Source organism: Lactuca saligna, chromosome 4 (genome assembly GCF_052625555.1).
Source record: "Lactuca saligna cultivar CGN05327 chromosome 4, ASM5262555v1, whole genome shotgun sequence".
In the NCBI taxonomy this organism is placed as follows: domain Eukaryota; kingdom Viridiplantae; phylum Streptophyta; class Magnoliopsida; order Asterales; family Asteraceae; genus Lactuca; species Lactuca saligna.
In genome coordinates, this window is record NC_136420.1 from 317,787,451 (window position 1) to 317,801,629 (window position 14,179).

A 14,179-nucleotide genomic window follows, 5' to 3' on the forward strand; every position below is an offset into this window, starting at 1 on the left:
TAAACTGAGCGACTCGACGAGTGGGTGCCCTAACTCATCGAGTAGAGACGAATTTACCACGTGGGTTTTACGACCAACTCGGCGAGCTGGAACTGAGTGTGGAAACCCTAATTCTCCAGGGCTGAGTCCTATTTAAAAGGCCTTAAGCCCTCATTACCGCCTCACCAGCCACCAACTCCCCTTTGTGAAACCCTAATCGACCATAGTGAGCTAAGAGAGAAAGAGGGCTAAGATTTGAATGTTTTTGTGATACAATGGAAGAGAAGAAGAGAGTATCAAGCTTGGATCAAGAGGAGGCTTTTGGATCTATAGGTTTTCAATAGTTTGCTTTAGTTGGAGGTAAAGAGATGCTAACTTGATCATTTCCTTATGAGATTTTAGGTTATGGTGTTTTTAGGGTCATCTCCCATCCATTGTGATGGTATTGAGTCACTTGAGCATGTCTTAAGGTTGAAACCTCAGATCTGGACTGTAGGTGGTCTAGTGAGCCCAATGACCCGAACTTTATTGAGCTAGAGGCAAACTTTTGTGCATCTAGCCCTTGTTGGAGCTTGTATTGGCATTATGAGCTTAATATGCCATGCATGGATGTAAAGCTCGCATATTTACGTGATATTCGAGCCTTAGGGATCCAGATCTAGAGTTTGGGGTCATGGATCTGCCTTAAAATGTCTGAATGATCACATGGACTGAATGGACTCGCCGAGTCAACGAGCTGACTCGGCGAGTCGGCTAGGGTTTTCCCCAATGAGTCTGGACATGGGTAACTCAACGAGTTAATGAGACAACTCGACGAGTTAAGTTGGGTTTTTGCGACAATTCTGAAGGAACAATAGGGACTCGCGAGTCACACAGATGAACTCGGCGTGTCAGGTCAACATGGACTGTTGACTCGAGTGTTAACTTCTGTTGACTTTAGAGTTGGTCAAGACAGGGATTATTGGGGACCATGGAGAGGTAAAATGGTATTTTACCCATTCCAAGAGTTTAAGAGAGAAAATAACTTAGTTTATTTAGAGTCGTGATTTAAGTGTTAATTAGAGACAATTATCCTATGTGTTAGACAGAGGCTAGTTCGAGATTCGTGTACGAGATTATTTGCTTGCTTGCTTACGAGGTGAGTCTTCTCACTATATTTACCTAGAGTGGTAATCTTTGTGTGACCGGAGGGTCTTATGTGTTTATATTGCGTATTCTGATGTCCTGCATTATGTCTTTGCGATTTATGCTGTGTATTATTTTGAGCTTACTGACTTAGGACTGGAGGGTCTCACTGAGACACATTGACCGAATGGTCTTATTTGAGCATAGCCATGAGAAGCTAAAGAGATATGTGTGGTATTTTCGGGAACTCACTAAGCTTCGTGCTTACCGTGTTATGTGTTTCAGGTACTTCTCAGGATCACAGAAAGACATCGACTTAATTGTACATACACGAGTTGGAGATGTGTTTTGGAGGATTCTGGATTGTGTTATAAACAATTTTGAACATGTGTTTTTGATAACTTGATATTTTTGGGGATTTTTGTGATTGTGCTAATGAGATTAATGTGATTTTAAATGAAAATTTTGTTTGAAAATTTACGGTGTTACAAGATTTCTCCTGATGGTAGATGGTAGACATGGAAGAAGAAGAAACCATGGATGAAGAATAAGAAGAAAAGAAGAACTCGTGAAACTAGGGTTTCTAAGAGAGGTCTTCATATTTTTATCATATGCGACACAATCTCCACTTGTAATGAATACATAAAATACGAAATCTAGGCATACTATAATGTCTTTTTTCAGAAAAAATACTTAATATTTAATATGAAAAAAAATCAAAATATAAGTTATTTTATAATATTAACCTTATTTATACTTGCATTATTTAAATGAAGTTATATGAAACATTTGATCTAACATATATATCTTTGTACTTTTATAATTAATCAAAAAGAATGTCCAGCATAAAGTCAGAGAACTCAAAACAACAACACACATCCTGTACAGCATTATCCAGGGCGTGTAATGTTTTTTCTATTATTATTTTTTTAATGTTCCCACTCTCTTTTTAAAGTCTCGAACACGTTTTTCCTCTCAATCACTGGATTTGTGAGGGCTACAAGCTCATCCACCGCCCCCACAACAAAATCTTTCTTTTCCCCGCTAAGAAACTAACAAATCAATCAAATTCCTCATCAAGTGATGGATTATTGCTTTAGATCCCTCACGCGATTCTCGATTTCCACCATTGTTCTTGCGATCATTCTTTCTTCATTCAGTTTCACTTGCACAGGTTTGAACTTCTTGTTTTGTTTTTGGTTTTTGAATTACTTGAGTTCGCGAAGCTTCTAATTGCGAGTTTAATCAAATTTGCTTCTAGGGTTTATTTGATAGAATTGATCTGAGTTTTTATATCAAGAAATTTTGTTCATTAACTAAATTAACTAATGGACATGCAAGATTTTGATTATCGGTGAATGAGGAAGTTGTTCTTCGATCAAATTGGTTTATGGGTTGCGAAATTTAGAAAAAAAGGTTTAATCTTTCCACTTGACTGACTTAGTTGACTAATGGATTTGAGAAATTTCAAAGTTTTATGAAATTAATGATAACTAATTGGTAAATTCAAGTGGGTGTTATTTAATTTACGCCGAAATGGTTTCAGTTCTCATTTCTCTTGACGATTGACTTCATCTGAAAGAAGAATGTAATCGATCATTTTTCTATATAAGATGGTTTATATAAAATAAGATCAGTAAAGGTCAAGTGAAGTTTTCTTATAATATTCTAGCTTAGATTCTCAACTCTAATTTGTATATCTAATTCTAATCACATAGAAATCGTTTACCAAAGAATAACTTACTAATTACAAAATTTTTCGGGATTATTAAATAAAACCTTCTCCTTTTTTTACTTGCAGAAGCCTATGATGCACTTGACCCAAATGGAAATATCACAATCAAGTGGGACATTATTAGTTGGACTCCAGATGGTTATGTTGTAAGTATCATTAACTCAGATTCTCCCTCAGTTTATGTTTCTTAATAAAAAAAATTGTATGGGGGTTCAAGATTTTTAGTATCATCAAATGATTTAATCTATGATTCAATAATCAAGTTTTGGTTAAATACAAGAAATAGCAACCAAATTGTTTTTTCTTATTACAACATTGTACATCGAAAAGTCAACCAAATTGTAACATTGTCATCTAAATACAAAGCAATTTCCATTACTATATTTGGGTGAAAATTTCAAAATATAATGTCACAACAAGAAAAAAGAACTTGAAAATACAATGCTATAATTGGCTAGATTTTTCAATGTTGTAATATGACAAAACTAAAGTATAATGCTATAACAAACAAATTCAAGAAACAACATTGCTATTTCTTTCTTAACAACAAAATTTCAAGGTGAGATACACACTTCACATGGACATATTTTAATTTTCAATTTTCATGTTGTTTAAATTTCCTAATTAGTTTAACAATTCCTATAGGCGGTAGTTACAATGTACAACTTCCAACAATACCGCCACATATCACCGCCAGGGTGGACGTTAGGGTGGACATGGGCGAAAAAGGAGGTGATATGGAGCATGATGGGCGGTCAAGCCACCGAACAAGGAGACTGTTCAAGATACAAAACCACACCACCACATTGTTGCAAAAAGACCCCTTCAATTGTTGACTTATTACCTGGAACACCTTACAATCAACAAATTGCAAATTGTTGTAAAGGTGGAGTTATTAATTCGTGGGCCCAAGAGCCCAATAATTACGCGAGTTCTTTTCAACTTAGTGTTGGTGCGGCGGGGACCACTAACAAGACGGTTAAACCGCCTAAGAATTTTACTCTGCTTGCACCGGGTCCCGGGTATACGTGTGGGCCCGCTGTCGTTGGTAAACCTTCAAAGTTTGTAACTCCAGATGGAAGACGAGTGACTCAAGCTATGAGTAAGTTTTCTTTTGATTTTTGTTGGAAAAAAGGTTAAATGAAAGAAATAGCAATGTACTTTTGTTGATTTGTTTATGGGAAATCTCTGATAAAGTCCCAATATTTTCGGTCAGTTTACGGTTTAATCCCAATTTTTATTTTTTGAACAGAAAAGTCCTAAATATTTTGTGTTTTGCCCGAATTAACGAAACTTTTTTTTCAACATAAAATGATAGATTATCGTATAAAATTAGATGATTGGGAGTTTTCTGTTCAAATAATAAATGTTGGGATTAAACCGTTAACTGACCCAAAATATTGGGACTTTATCGGAGATTTCCCTTTGTTTATTATAGCATCATGTTTTTGTTTATTCATATTAAAGCATTTTAATTTTGAAAAATCTATGCGATTATAGTAGTATCGTTATATCATTCATATATAAGCAAATTTTTGTTGTTATAATTGGATAGATTTTTGAAAGTATAATGTAGTAATTAGAAAAAGATTGGAAGTATTATGCAATAATGAGGTGGATTTTTCAAAGTACAATGGCTTGATAAGAAAAAAATTTGGAAGTGGAATTATTTTTATTTTTCTGCATTTAGTCGTTGTTGGAAATTACAATTCTACCCTTAAAAGATTTTTAATTCTATACTCCCATTTCTTCATATTGGCTAATAATGCATTCTACTTTAGAAATCTACCCAATTATAACAATATCATCTTGATACAAAGCAATTTTTCTCTTAAGAAAAAAAGTTGATATTATATTTGCTATAATTGGGTTGATTTTTAAACCACAATGCCTCGATAAGAAAAAAAAATGGAAAGTATAATGGTGTAATCGAAAGAAACAAAAGTATGATGATATTTTTTTTTGCATTTAGCTTTTGTTGGAAATGACGATTCTACCCTTAAAAGATTTCTAATTTCATTACTTGTGTTTTGGCAGTGACATGGAATGTTACATGCACATATTCACAATTTTTAGCTCAAAAAACTCCTACTTGTTGTGTCTCTCTTTCATCCTTCTACAATGATACGATTGTTCCATGTCCAACATGCACTTGTGGATGCCAAAACAATGACACTCATCCTGGAAGTTGTGTAAAGTAAGTATTCATTTCTTTTCTCTCATACATAAAACACAAAAAATAATTAGCTTCTTTTTTCTTTAAGTAAATTACCCGAATGGTCCCTATGGTTTGGGGAATTTGCACATTTGGTCCCTAACTTATTTTTTTAACTCAGAAGACGTTTTTGTTGCGCGCTTGGTCCCTGTCTTACCTAAAAAAAATACTATTTTGCCCTTGATTTTTTAATTTATTTAAATAAACACACCCTCAAACCCCCTTCCACCTCACCTTACCTTACCTATCCCATCTTATTTAAATAAATTAAAAAATTAAGGACAACATAGTCTTTTTAGGTAAGACAGGGACCAAGCGTGCAACAAAAACAAACTGTAGGGACCTTTAGAGTTAAATTAATAAGTTAGGGACCAAACGTGCAAGTTACCCCAAACCATATGATCCATTCGTATAATTTACTCCTTTTCTTTTCAACATCATTGCTAAATCTTCTAATGTTTATATCATCATCATCATATCAAATTTGATAATTTCTCTTTCAAATTCTCAACTATTTTGCAGCCCAAACTCCCCATATCTAGCTTCAGTTGTTAATGGACCTGGTAAGAACAGCTTAACACCTCTTGTTCAATGCACAAGACACATGTGTCCAATTCGTGTTCATTGGCATGTGAAACTCAACTACAAGGAGTATTGGCGTGTGAAAGTCACAATCACAAATTTCAATTTCAGAATGAATTATTCACAATGGAATTTAGTTGTTCAACACCCCAACTTTGATAACCTCACTCAAATTTTCAGCTTTAACTACAAGCCCTTAACTCCTTACTCTACTATAAGTAAGTAAATCATTCTCTTCATCTCTTTGATAACTTGTTATAAGTTATAAGCTTAACATGTGTGTTGTGTTATTACAGATGATACTGCTATGCTATGGGGAGTTAAATTCTACAATGATTTTCTTAATCAAGCGGGACCTTTGGGAAATGTTCAATCCGAATTACTTTTTAGAAAAGATAAAACTACTTTTACTTTCAAAGAGGGTTGGGCTTTTCCACGTAGGATTTATTTTAATGGAGATAATTGTGTTATGCCACCTCCTGATGCCTACCCGTATCTCCCAAATGCAAGTTCTCGTGTAAATTTCTCTTTATTTGGTCTCTTGATCACATTTTTAGCGTTTTTCTTTCTCTTTGAGTAGGTAAAATCCATGCATCGTTTTGTAGAGTGTTTGAATATATATATGAAATTGTAGTACACAATAATTTAAAACTTATGATTTTTTGTTCTTGGTTTGTAATTTAACTTATTTATCGTGGTGGTAATTATTGTTGTGTGAAATCGTGTATCTTAACAACATTTGTATATAATCTCTTGTGTTGTTACAAAACTTGAAGTACTAAACTAAGTGGGAGATAAATTGTGTGGAGATTAAAAGACTAAGAACATGAAAAAAGAAATGAATTAACAACAATTGTATATAATCTCTTGTGTTGTTACAAAACTTGAAGTACTAACAAAGTGGGAGATAAATTGTGTGGAGATTAAAAGAGTAAGAACATGAACAAAGAAATGAATAATGTTAAGGGAGCAATTAGGGTTTTGGGAGTGGAGTTTGGTAGGAATGGATATGATTCGGGTGGAGGTAGAATGCATTCGTCACCATTGAAGTAGACTTTTCTAGGAAACGCCCATCCTTGTCTGAATGTGAATGTGTTTTGGTCCTTTTGTAGTAGTACTTCGGATTGTACGTTGCCTGTGGGCCCGGCTTCCATTAGTAAGTCATTGAAGAATTTCATGCCGTAGAACATACCCGTATCATCTACACGTGAGAAATTACAAAAAAGTCGTTTAGCACATTGATTTTCAACTTAGAACTAAATGGTAGATTGGCCTTTGTGTTTTCTTAATGGTGATACCATCATCATCATTGTTCGTTTTGTTTAAAGAAGTTGATGATTGGATGCACATGTGGCATTACATGTTACTTATGTGTTGATGTGGCATTGAGAATAGAAAATGATCATTTAAGTGCCACATTTGTACACAAATACACAAGTGATCCCATATGATCGTCCAATCAACAATTTTGTCAAGTTTTGATAGAATTGTTGTTGGATGGACAATTGATCCACTTATGTATATGTATCATTGTGCTAATATGGCGTTAAAGAATAAAACATAGTCATTTCATTCCATGTCAGCAAATAGATGCACAAATAGATGCACTGGCAATGTCATAAGATTGTGCAATCAACAAATTTACAAAATTGTTGATTGGATGGATATGTGATATTAGACATGTATCCTTGTGCTGATTTGGCCTTGGGAATAAAAATCCATCTAATTGCCACGTCAACGCAAAAATACACAAGTAATGCCACATGTTATAGAATCGTTGATTGGATGGATATGTGGCATTACACATTTATCCTTGTGCCAACACGACATTGAAAAGAAAAAGTCATTTCATAGTCATGTCGATGCAAGTAATGCCACATGTTCGTCCAATCAACAATCTATAAAAATATTGGAAGCACCACTTACTTATAGCCGCGTATGGAACAAGGGGCTTGTAGTCAAAGCTAAAAACTTGAGTAACATTGTTGAGATTAGGATGTTGAATCACAAGCGTCCATTGAGTGTAGTTCATCCTATAGTTGAAGTTTGTTATTGCCACCTTTGCGCGCCAATATTCTTTGTAGTTCTGCTTTACGTGCCAATGAACCCTCACGGGACACATATGCCGAGTGCATTGAAGCAACGGTGAATTATCTTTTTTCGGTGTATTTACTCCAACAACACTTAGAAGCTTAGATTCACTCCTACAATCATCATAAAAACCATTAGGTTATCAAAAGATTATAGAAACCCTAAAGCCTCTTTTGTCACATAGGACATTAAAAAAACATGGTGTACAACATTTTGCATGCATTAGATTAGATTGGACATAAGATTGATGTCAATGACCACCCAAAAAAGGTGCAAGACAAATTCACTTTTGAAACCTATCTATGCAAAAGACATGAATGTCCTCTCCATCCTGATTATGTAAAACAACACTAGCTAGAAGACTTGTCTAGTCATGTCCCATGTAACAAAGTAAATTACATTTAAGAAATGGTAATCTTACTTGACACATTTGTTCTTATTTTCACAACCACATGCACACGTAGGACAAGCCGTGATAGTTTCATTATAGAACGATGAGAACGAAACACAACAACTCGGGTGCTTTGTAGCCAAAAATTGTGAATACGTACACGTCACATTCCACGTCACTGCATCGAACATACACCACCCGTAAGTCAAAGTCAAAGTCAAAGTCAAACTCAGACTACATCCTATTCAAAACAAAGAGCACTTACTTAAGGCTTGAGTTTTTCTTCTTCGATCAGGAGTCAAGAAAGTAGTTGGAGGAACCACTTTTGCAGGTCCACATGTGTACCCTGGTCCAGGACCTAGAAGAGTGAAATTCTTCGGTACTTTGACCGTTTTATTTGTTGTCCCGGCTAGCCCAACGCTGACCTGGAAGGCTGAGACTGCAGCTGACGGATCTTGACCCCATGCCGCCACAACACCGCCTTTGCAACAGTTTGCAATTTGTTGGTTGTAAGGGACTCCAGGTAGCAAGTCAACAACCGTAGGGGTCTTTTTGCAACAATGTGGAACATTGGCTTTGAACTTTGAACAGTCTCCTTGTTCGGTGGTTTGAGCCCCAACCATGGACCATATCACTTCTTTTTTAGCCCATGTCCACCCTAGGGTCCACCCTGGTGTCTGGATATGGCGATACATTTGGAAATTGTTCATTGTTACTGTTGCCTATAGTCAAAACATCAAGAATCTTCAAGTGATAATCAAGAAAATATATTGTTTTCATTAATGACCTCCTAACATACGAAAAAAAAAAAAACCGGGTCCATGCTCATGGGTCCATAATAGATATGTGACTAAAGTGAAAAAACAATACAAGCAATAAAGCCGAAAGTAAAGATGAAATTATCTAGAAAATATCAAGAATCTTAAAGCAAACATTAAGAATGTTCAAGAAACCATCAAGATGATATTTTTCATACCACGTAACCATCTGGGGTCCAAGACATTATATCCCATTTGATCGTTATGTTTCCAGTTGGATCAAGAGGATCAAAAGCAGCTGCAAAACGATCAAATCTGTTAGAAAAACTCACATTCTTGTAGCTTTATGAATTTGAAAACTCGTAATACGTACCTGAGAAAGAACATAACACAAGAAAAACACAAGCAGAGATGATAATTCTCATCTCAACTTCTCAGACTTCTCGTGTTTCTTGAAATTTCCTCAAAAGTTAAAGATTTATATTCTGAGATTGAGCAAGTTCACAGCTTTTCTGTTGGGGATGGGATGAGTGTGTTATAGAGCTTGAAGATCGATGGCTTACCTACTGGTTGTTAGATTTTGAAATATTTATATAATAGAATACATACACACACTAAAAACACATACATATATAGATGTGGACATGTGGATTGACATTCATTGTGTGAATTTTAAATTTGTCTGTTGGGGTTTCTGTTTCTTGAAGCAAAGACTTTCTGTGATCAGATGAAGCAAAGAAAATAGGAAAAAGAAAGCGGGAGCTATTATTCCCAACGGCCACCTGTTCTGTCAAGAATGTGACACTTAAACTGATCGCATTTTACTCAATCATCACTTGACTAGGACTTGTCCTTTTTTGTAAATTGAAGTTCGATTGGATTTCTAGACATGTGAGAAATAGGTATTCGTTTCGGGTTTTTGTTGACAATTTTGGGGGGTATAACCGTCATTTTCATATTAAATTCGAAATGAACATGCTAACCTAATAATAATGTGATTACCAAGTTATAAAGATCGACTAATTTAAATTGAACTCTCGAATATGAAAGATCGGGTAACAACCATATAGAAAAAAGATTGGCGAGTATGAAAGATAGGCATAATGAACAAAAAGATCGGCTTTAGACAGGTTATAAAAAGACCAAGATCGAATCGGTTTAAAATGATACCAGACTGAAAAAGGACCGACATATATATATATATATATATATATTATAATGTAGATAATGCTATTTTTATGAGAATTACTAAGAGAATATGTTGTTTAGTAACATGAATACATTCAATCTCATAGAACTATTGTTATTTTAATAGATTCTTACTAATTCTAATTCATTTTTGTTTTCATGCATCAATTTTCATTTATTTTCATTGGTACAGAATACGACTCAATAAACATCCTGATAACATTCTGACAGAACGATAATAATTAAAAAAAAATCTATAATATCCTTATAGACGATTTAATTGGTGAAAATGCATAACAATTACAATAATTATATAATATTGAACGTATTCATATTATCAAACAATATATTTTATTTGTCATTATCACAGAATAGCATTGTACACACGTCTACACAATAGATGTCAATCCACATTTGAATCTAGCTCTCTCTCTCTCTCTCTCTCTCTCTCTCTCTATATATATATATATATATATATATATATATATATATATATATATATATATATATATATATATATATATATATATAACGATACAGTACCGAAAAAGCACCTACCCGAAAAGACCCGTCTTTCATATATATATATATATATATATATATATATATATATATATATATATATATATATATATAAAGATTATGTTATTTTGTTTTACTAAGTATTGTGTGAGTGTGAAATTGATTATGTGCCAATCATTTGGGGTAAATTAAGTAAGGGTTTTATATTTGTTAACTAATTAAAAATTATCAATTTAATCACATAAGTTTAGGATTAGGTTATTTTGTTTTACTAAGTATTGTGTGCCTGTGAAATTGATTATGTGCCAATCATTTGGGGTAAATTAAGTAAGGGTTTTATATTTGTTAACTAATTAAAAATTATCAGTTTAATCACATAAGTTTCAGTATAAGGGTATTTTGGACAGTTAACTATATTTAAACAAGGAAATTTTCGGAAATTTAGGGATAATTAATTCTCTTACTTTTTAAAATCTGATTTTTAAAAGTAATTCAATATTAATTCTAACTTATTTTTTATAATAACTGAATTTATTCAGTTAGAATGACATTTTGTTAGAATGTTATATTTTATGATAATATCAGATCATATCATTCCTCAAACGAAATAACAATATTTTTTGATTGAATGAACTTTCTAAGATTAGCAATTTTTTTTGATACAAGTTAAATTTTTGTCATTACATAAAAAAATGAAAATCTTAATATACTATTATATGGTAATGAAACACTCATTAATAACAAAACAAACACAATTTGTAGATTATTTTAACTGAATATTCTACAAGAATATACTATAAGATATAGTCTTATCATTATATTGTAAATGATTTTGCCAATTTTTTCTTTTGTGAAGATCATTAACCATTGTCCATCTTAATCCCACATGCCATCATCTAACCATCAAGCACTTGATCATCATGTTCCTTTCATGCATTCTTTGAGAATAACTTCCTTAAAGCCGAGCATTCTATGAGAATAACTGTCATGAAATCGAATATGTAAGAGTAACATTCTATACATTCACCATGAACATTCTAAATTATGTATGTTATAAAAGAATAAAACTATAAATTCTAATAGAATATGGTAAACAATAAAGAAGTGAAATTTTTCGTAAGTACACAATACAATCATTCTGATAGAATGTGATAGATATTGAACCTTTGTATGTAACTTGATAAGAATAAAACTATAAAATCAGATGCAACCACTCAATTTACTTTTTAATGTCAAATAATCAACTATTTTGTGTACAAACTCAAACATTCATCCATTCGATTTCCTAAACAACTATGGAAAGAAAACAATTGAGTGGGAAGAGTCAATTTAAATGATTTGTCACACATTTTATTATATACAAGTTTCTTATATGAAAGCTAAGGCCCGTTCATTCTATGAGAATAAATGTTACATAAAATACATGTTACTAGTAATTCTGATAGAATACATGTTATATTACAAAATACATTCTCGTAGAATATGCCATAATACATAGAATATGACATAAAAATAGAGTACATTTTGACATAATACATAGAATATGACAGAATCCATATCTAAGATTACTAGAAACTATGTTTTAAATATGAAATTAGTCAATTAACGAGAATTTGGCTTGAAACATCTCTTATGCATTCTATCGAACACCTTCTGTGCATTATCCAATTGTCCTAGCTTTAATCTTCAAGAACGATACCGTAAATATTCTCCTAAAATGGTTCTGAATATTCTTAAAAAGTATGAAATTAATTCAAAAATGGTTCTGAATATTCTTAAAAAGTATGAAATTAATTCAAATAAATTAATTAAATCATCATGTTTATGAAATAACTAATCATAAGCAAAGTCAAAATAGAGAAAATAAAGACCTTATCAGACTAACAAGAGATCATATTAACAAAACTACATTGGCGGATTTTCAAATGCGTATAAATACTTGAATGGATGAAATATTTGATTCAAACATTATAACAAACAGTTGGACGGCAAAAATAGATGCCTTCTAAATCTGAAACTATGTGTGCAAAAAACAGAAATTTCTTTGCTGAAATCAATATTAACAAATATGATTTCGTAACAAATTTCTAATAAAAAGAATATGGAAATAAAATACTCAAAATACATACCTTCAATGATGATGAAACCTTAAGCTTCAAGCCTTGTTGTCACGATGTTTATATGTGCGCCTTTTGGATTATTTTCGGTATTAGTAGGAAGTCCTCCTGATCGTCTCTCATTTATTTGAAGTGAAAGTTCACCTAGCTGTATTTCAATGTTGAGAATGGAGGTTTGCTGATTCCTAAGTAGAGCTTGCTGATCTTTCATCATAATTTGGTGCTCTTTAATCATGTTGTGTTGATCTCTCAACATGTTTTGTTGATCTTTTATTGTAGCATCGGTATCGTCGTGCCTTTTTTCGGATGCAACTGCAAATCTTATAAGCATATCTTTAAAGTCTAATTTCTTTTCTTGCACCAGCTCCTCCTTTTGATAAAAACCTCTTGCTTTTTTGTTTATACTTTTCTTCCTTCGCCTTCTTGTATTCATCATATGGTATCCATTCTTTCTTGAGTTTTCACCAATCATCATCATATCTATCACCGCTTGAGTAACACACTTGGGCTTTACGGTTTCCGTTCTCATCAAGATCACAATCCTTAGTAAGATGAGGTCCTCTATAGTTATCACATCCCACTCTAATGGCATGGATGGATTGGTCCATCTTATTCATTCTTCGATCCATGCTCTCCAATTTTTCCATTACTGCTGCCATATCATCGATTATAGCATTCACCACCTCTTGAGTTGAGTCATTCCTTGGGTTATGATATTCTCTAGAGTGCTTAGAGAATTCTTCAATAATTTCCCTAATTTCAGCCTAATTTTTTTTTTTGTTAATGGTCCTTGAGAGTCTAGGAGTTTTCTAGTGGTGACGTTTACCACATCATAAAATATCGATAGTTCTTGTTGCATATTGAGGTCATTTTGTGGGCAATTCCTAATTAGACCCTTGTAGCACTCCTATGCTTCATATAGCGACTCATCCATTTTTTGTTCAAAATTTACAATGGCCTTTTTGAGTTTAGCAACTTTAGATGGTGGGCAAAATTGTTCTAAAAATTTCTCACACATTTTTGCCCATGTAGTAATCACGCCCGGTGGTAGTGCTTTCAACCAATCCTTTGTGGCCCCTTTAAAGGTGACAGGGAGCATCCTCAATAACACCGTTTCTCTTGGTACATTCAGAATGTTAAAGTAGTTGGCAATGTCGTTAACTTCATCGAGATGCTTATAAGCGTCTTCATGATCCTTTCCGATGAAAGGAATCTCCTTTAATGCAGAGAGGATGTGCCCCTTAAAGTTCAAATGTGGTAGTGGTGGGTATGGAGGGTTGCACAGGCCCAGACCGGTGTCGTCTCTAATCCTCTTTTTGTATGCCTCCATCGAGAGGTCGGCAATGTTCACCATGGTGTTGTCGGGTTCGCTTTCTTGCTCGCTTTCTTCTTCGTATTCGGTTACTTTTGGGATTAGATTTTCTTCAAAACTCTCAAACTTGCTTTCCTCGCTCTTTTGTCTGCTAGACTCACCTA

At 33.5% G+C, this 14,179-nt stretch overlaps 2 protein-coding genes and 1 non-coding gene across 3 annotated transcripts; 2 read left to right on the plus strand and 1 right to left on the minus strand.

Annotated features, from left to right (window-relative positions):
- Positions 1-1,940: 1,940 nt before the first annotated feature.
- On the plus strand, positions 1,941-6,320 carry LOC145044027 (protein COBRA-like). Its single transcript, XM_078992827.1, has 6 exons — positions 1,941-2,278; positions 2,906-2,985; positions 3,485-3,941; positions 4,877-5,036; positions 5,577-5,854; positions 5,933-6,320. Exons 1-6 carry the CDS (start codon positions 2,188-2,190, stop codon positions 6,214-6,216), a joined length of 1,350 nt encoding a protein of 449 aa, XP_078848953.1. The 5' UTR covers positions 1,941-2,187; the 3' UTR covers positions 6,217-6,320.
- Positions 6,321-6,475: 155 nt separating this feature from the next.
- Positions 6,476-9,455, minus strand: LOC145044028 (COBRA-like protein 4). The gene is made up of 6 exons (XM_078992828.1): positions 9,250-9,455; positions 9,095-9,174; positions 8,384-8,840; positions 8,149-8,296; positions 7,563-7,840; positions 6,476-6,837 (listed from the first exon to the last, which is right to left on the minus strand). Exons 1-6 carry the CDS (start codon positions 9,299-9,301, stop codon positions 6,560-6,562), a joined length of 1,293 nt encoding a protein of 430 aa, XP_078848954.1. The 5' UTR covers positions 9,302-9,455; the 3' UTR covers positions 6,476-6,559.
- Positions 9,456-13,566: 4,111 nt separating this feature from the next.
- On the plus strand, positions 13,567-13,673 carry LOC145044523 (small nucleolar RNA R71). Its single transcript, XR_013681471.1, has one exon. It is a non-coding gene; the product is annotated as a small nucleolar RNA R71 (small nucleolar RNA).
- Positions 13,674-14,179: the final 506 nt, after the last annotated feature.

Bases quoted from the DNA above. Each gene is read 5' to 3' on its own strand.
- LOC145044027 (XM_078992827.1), top strand. From the start codon at position 2,188: ATGGATTATTGCTTTAGATCCCTCACGCGATTCTCGATTTCCACCATT. The intron at 2,279-2,905 runs GTTTGAACTTCT...TTTTACTTGCAG, and splicing joins ATTCAGTTTCACTTGCACAG to AAGCCTATGATGCACTTGAC. The intron at 3,942-4,876 runs GTAAGTTTTCTT...GTGTTTTGGCAG, and splicing joins ACGAGTGACTCAAGCTATGA to TGACATGGAATGTTACATGC.
- LOC145044028 (XM_078992828.1), bottom strand. From the start codon at position 9,301: ATGAGAATTATCATCTCTGCTTGTGTTTTTCTTGTGTTATGTTCTTTC. The intron at 8,841-9,094 runs GTATGAAAAATA...TTTTGACTATAG, and splicing joins GGACCCCAGATGGTTACGTG to GCAACAGTAACAATGAACAA. The intron at 7,841-8,148 runs GTAAGATTACCA...TGATGATTGTAG, and splicing joins AATAAGAACAAATGTGTCAA to GAGTGAATCTAAGCTTCTAA.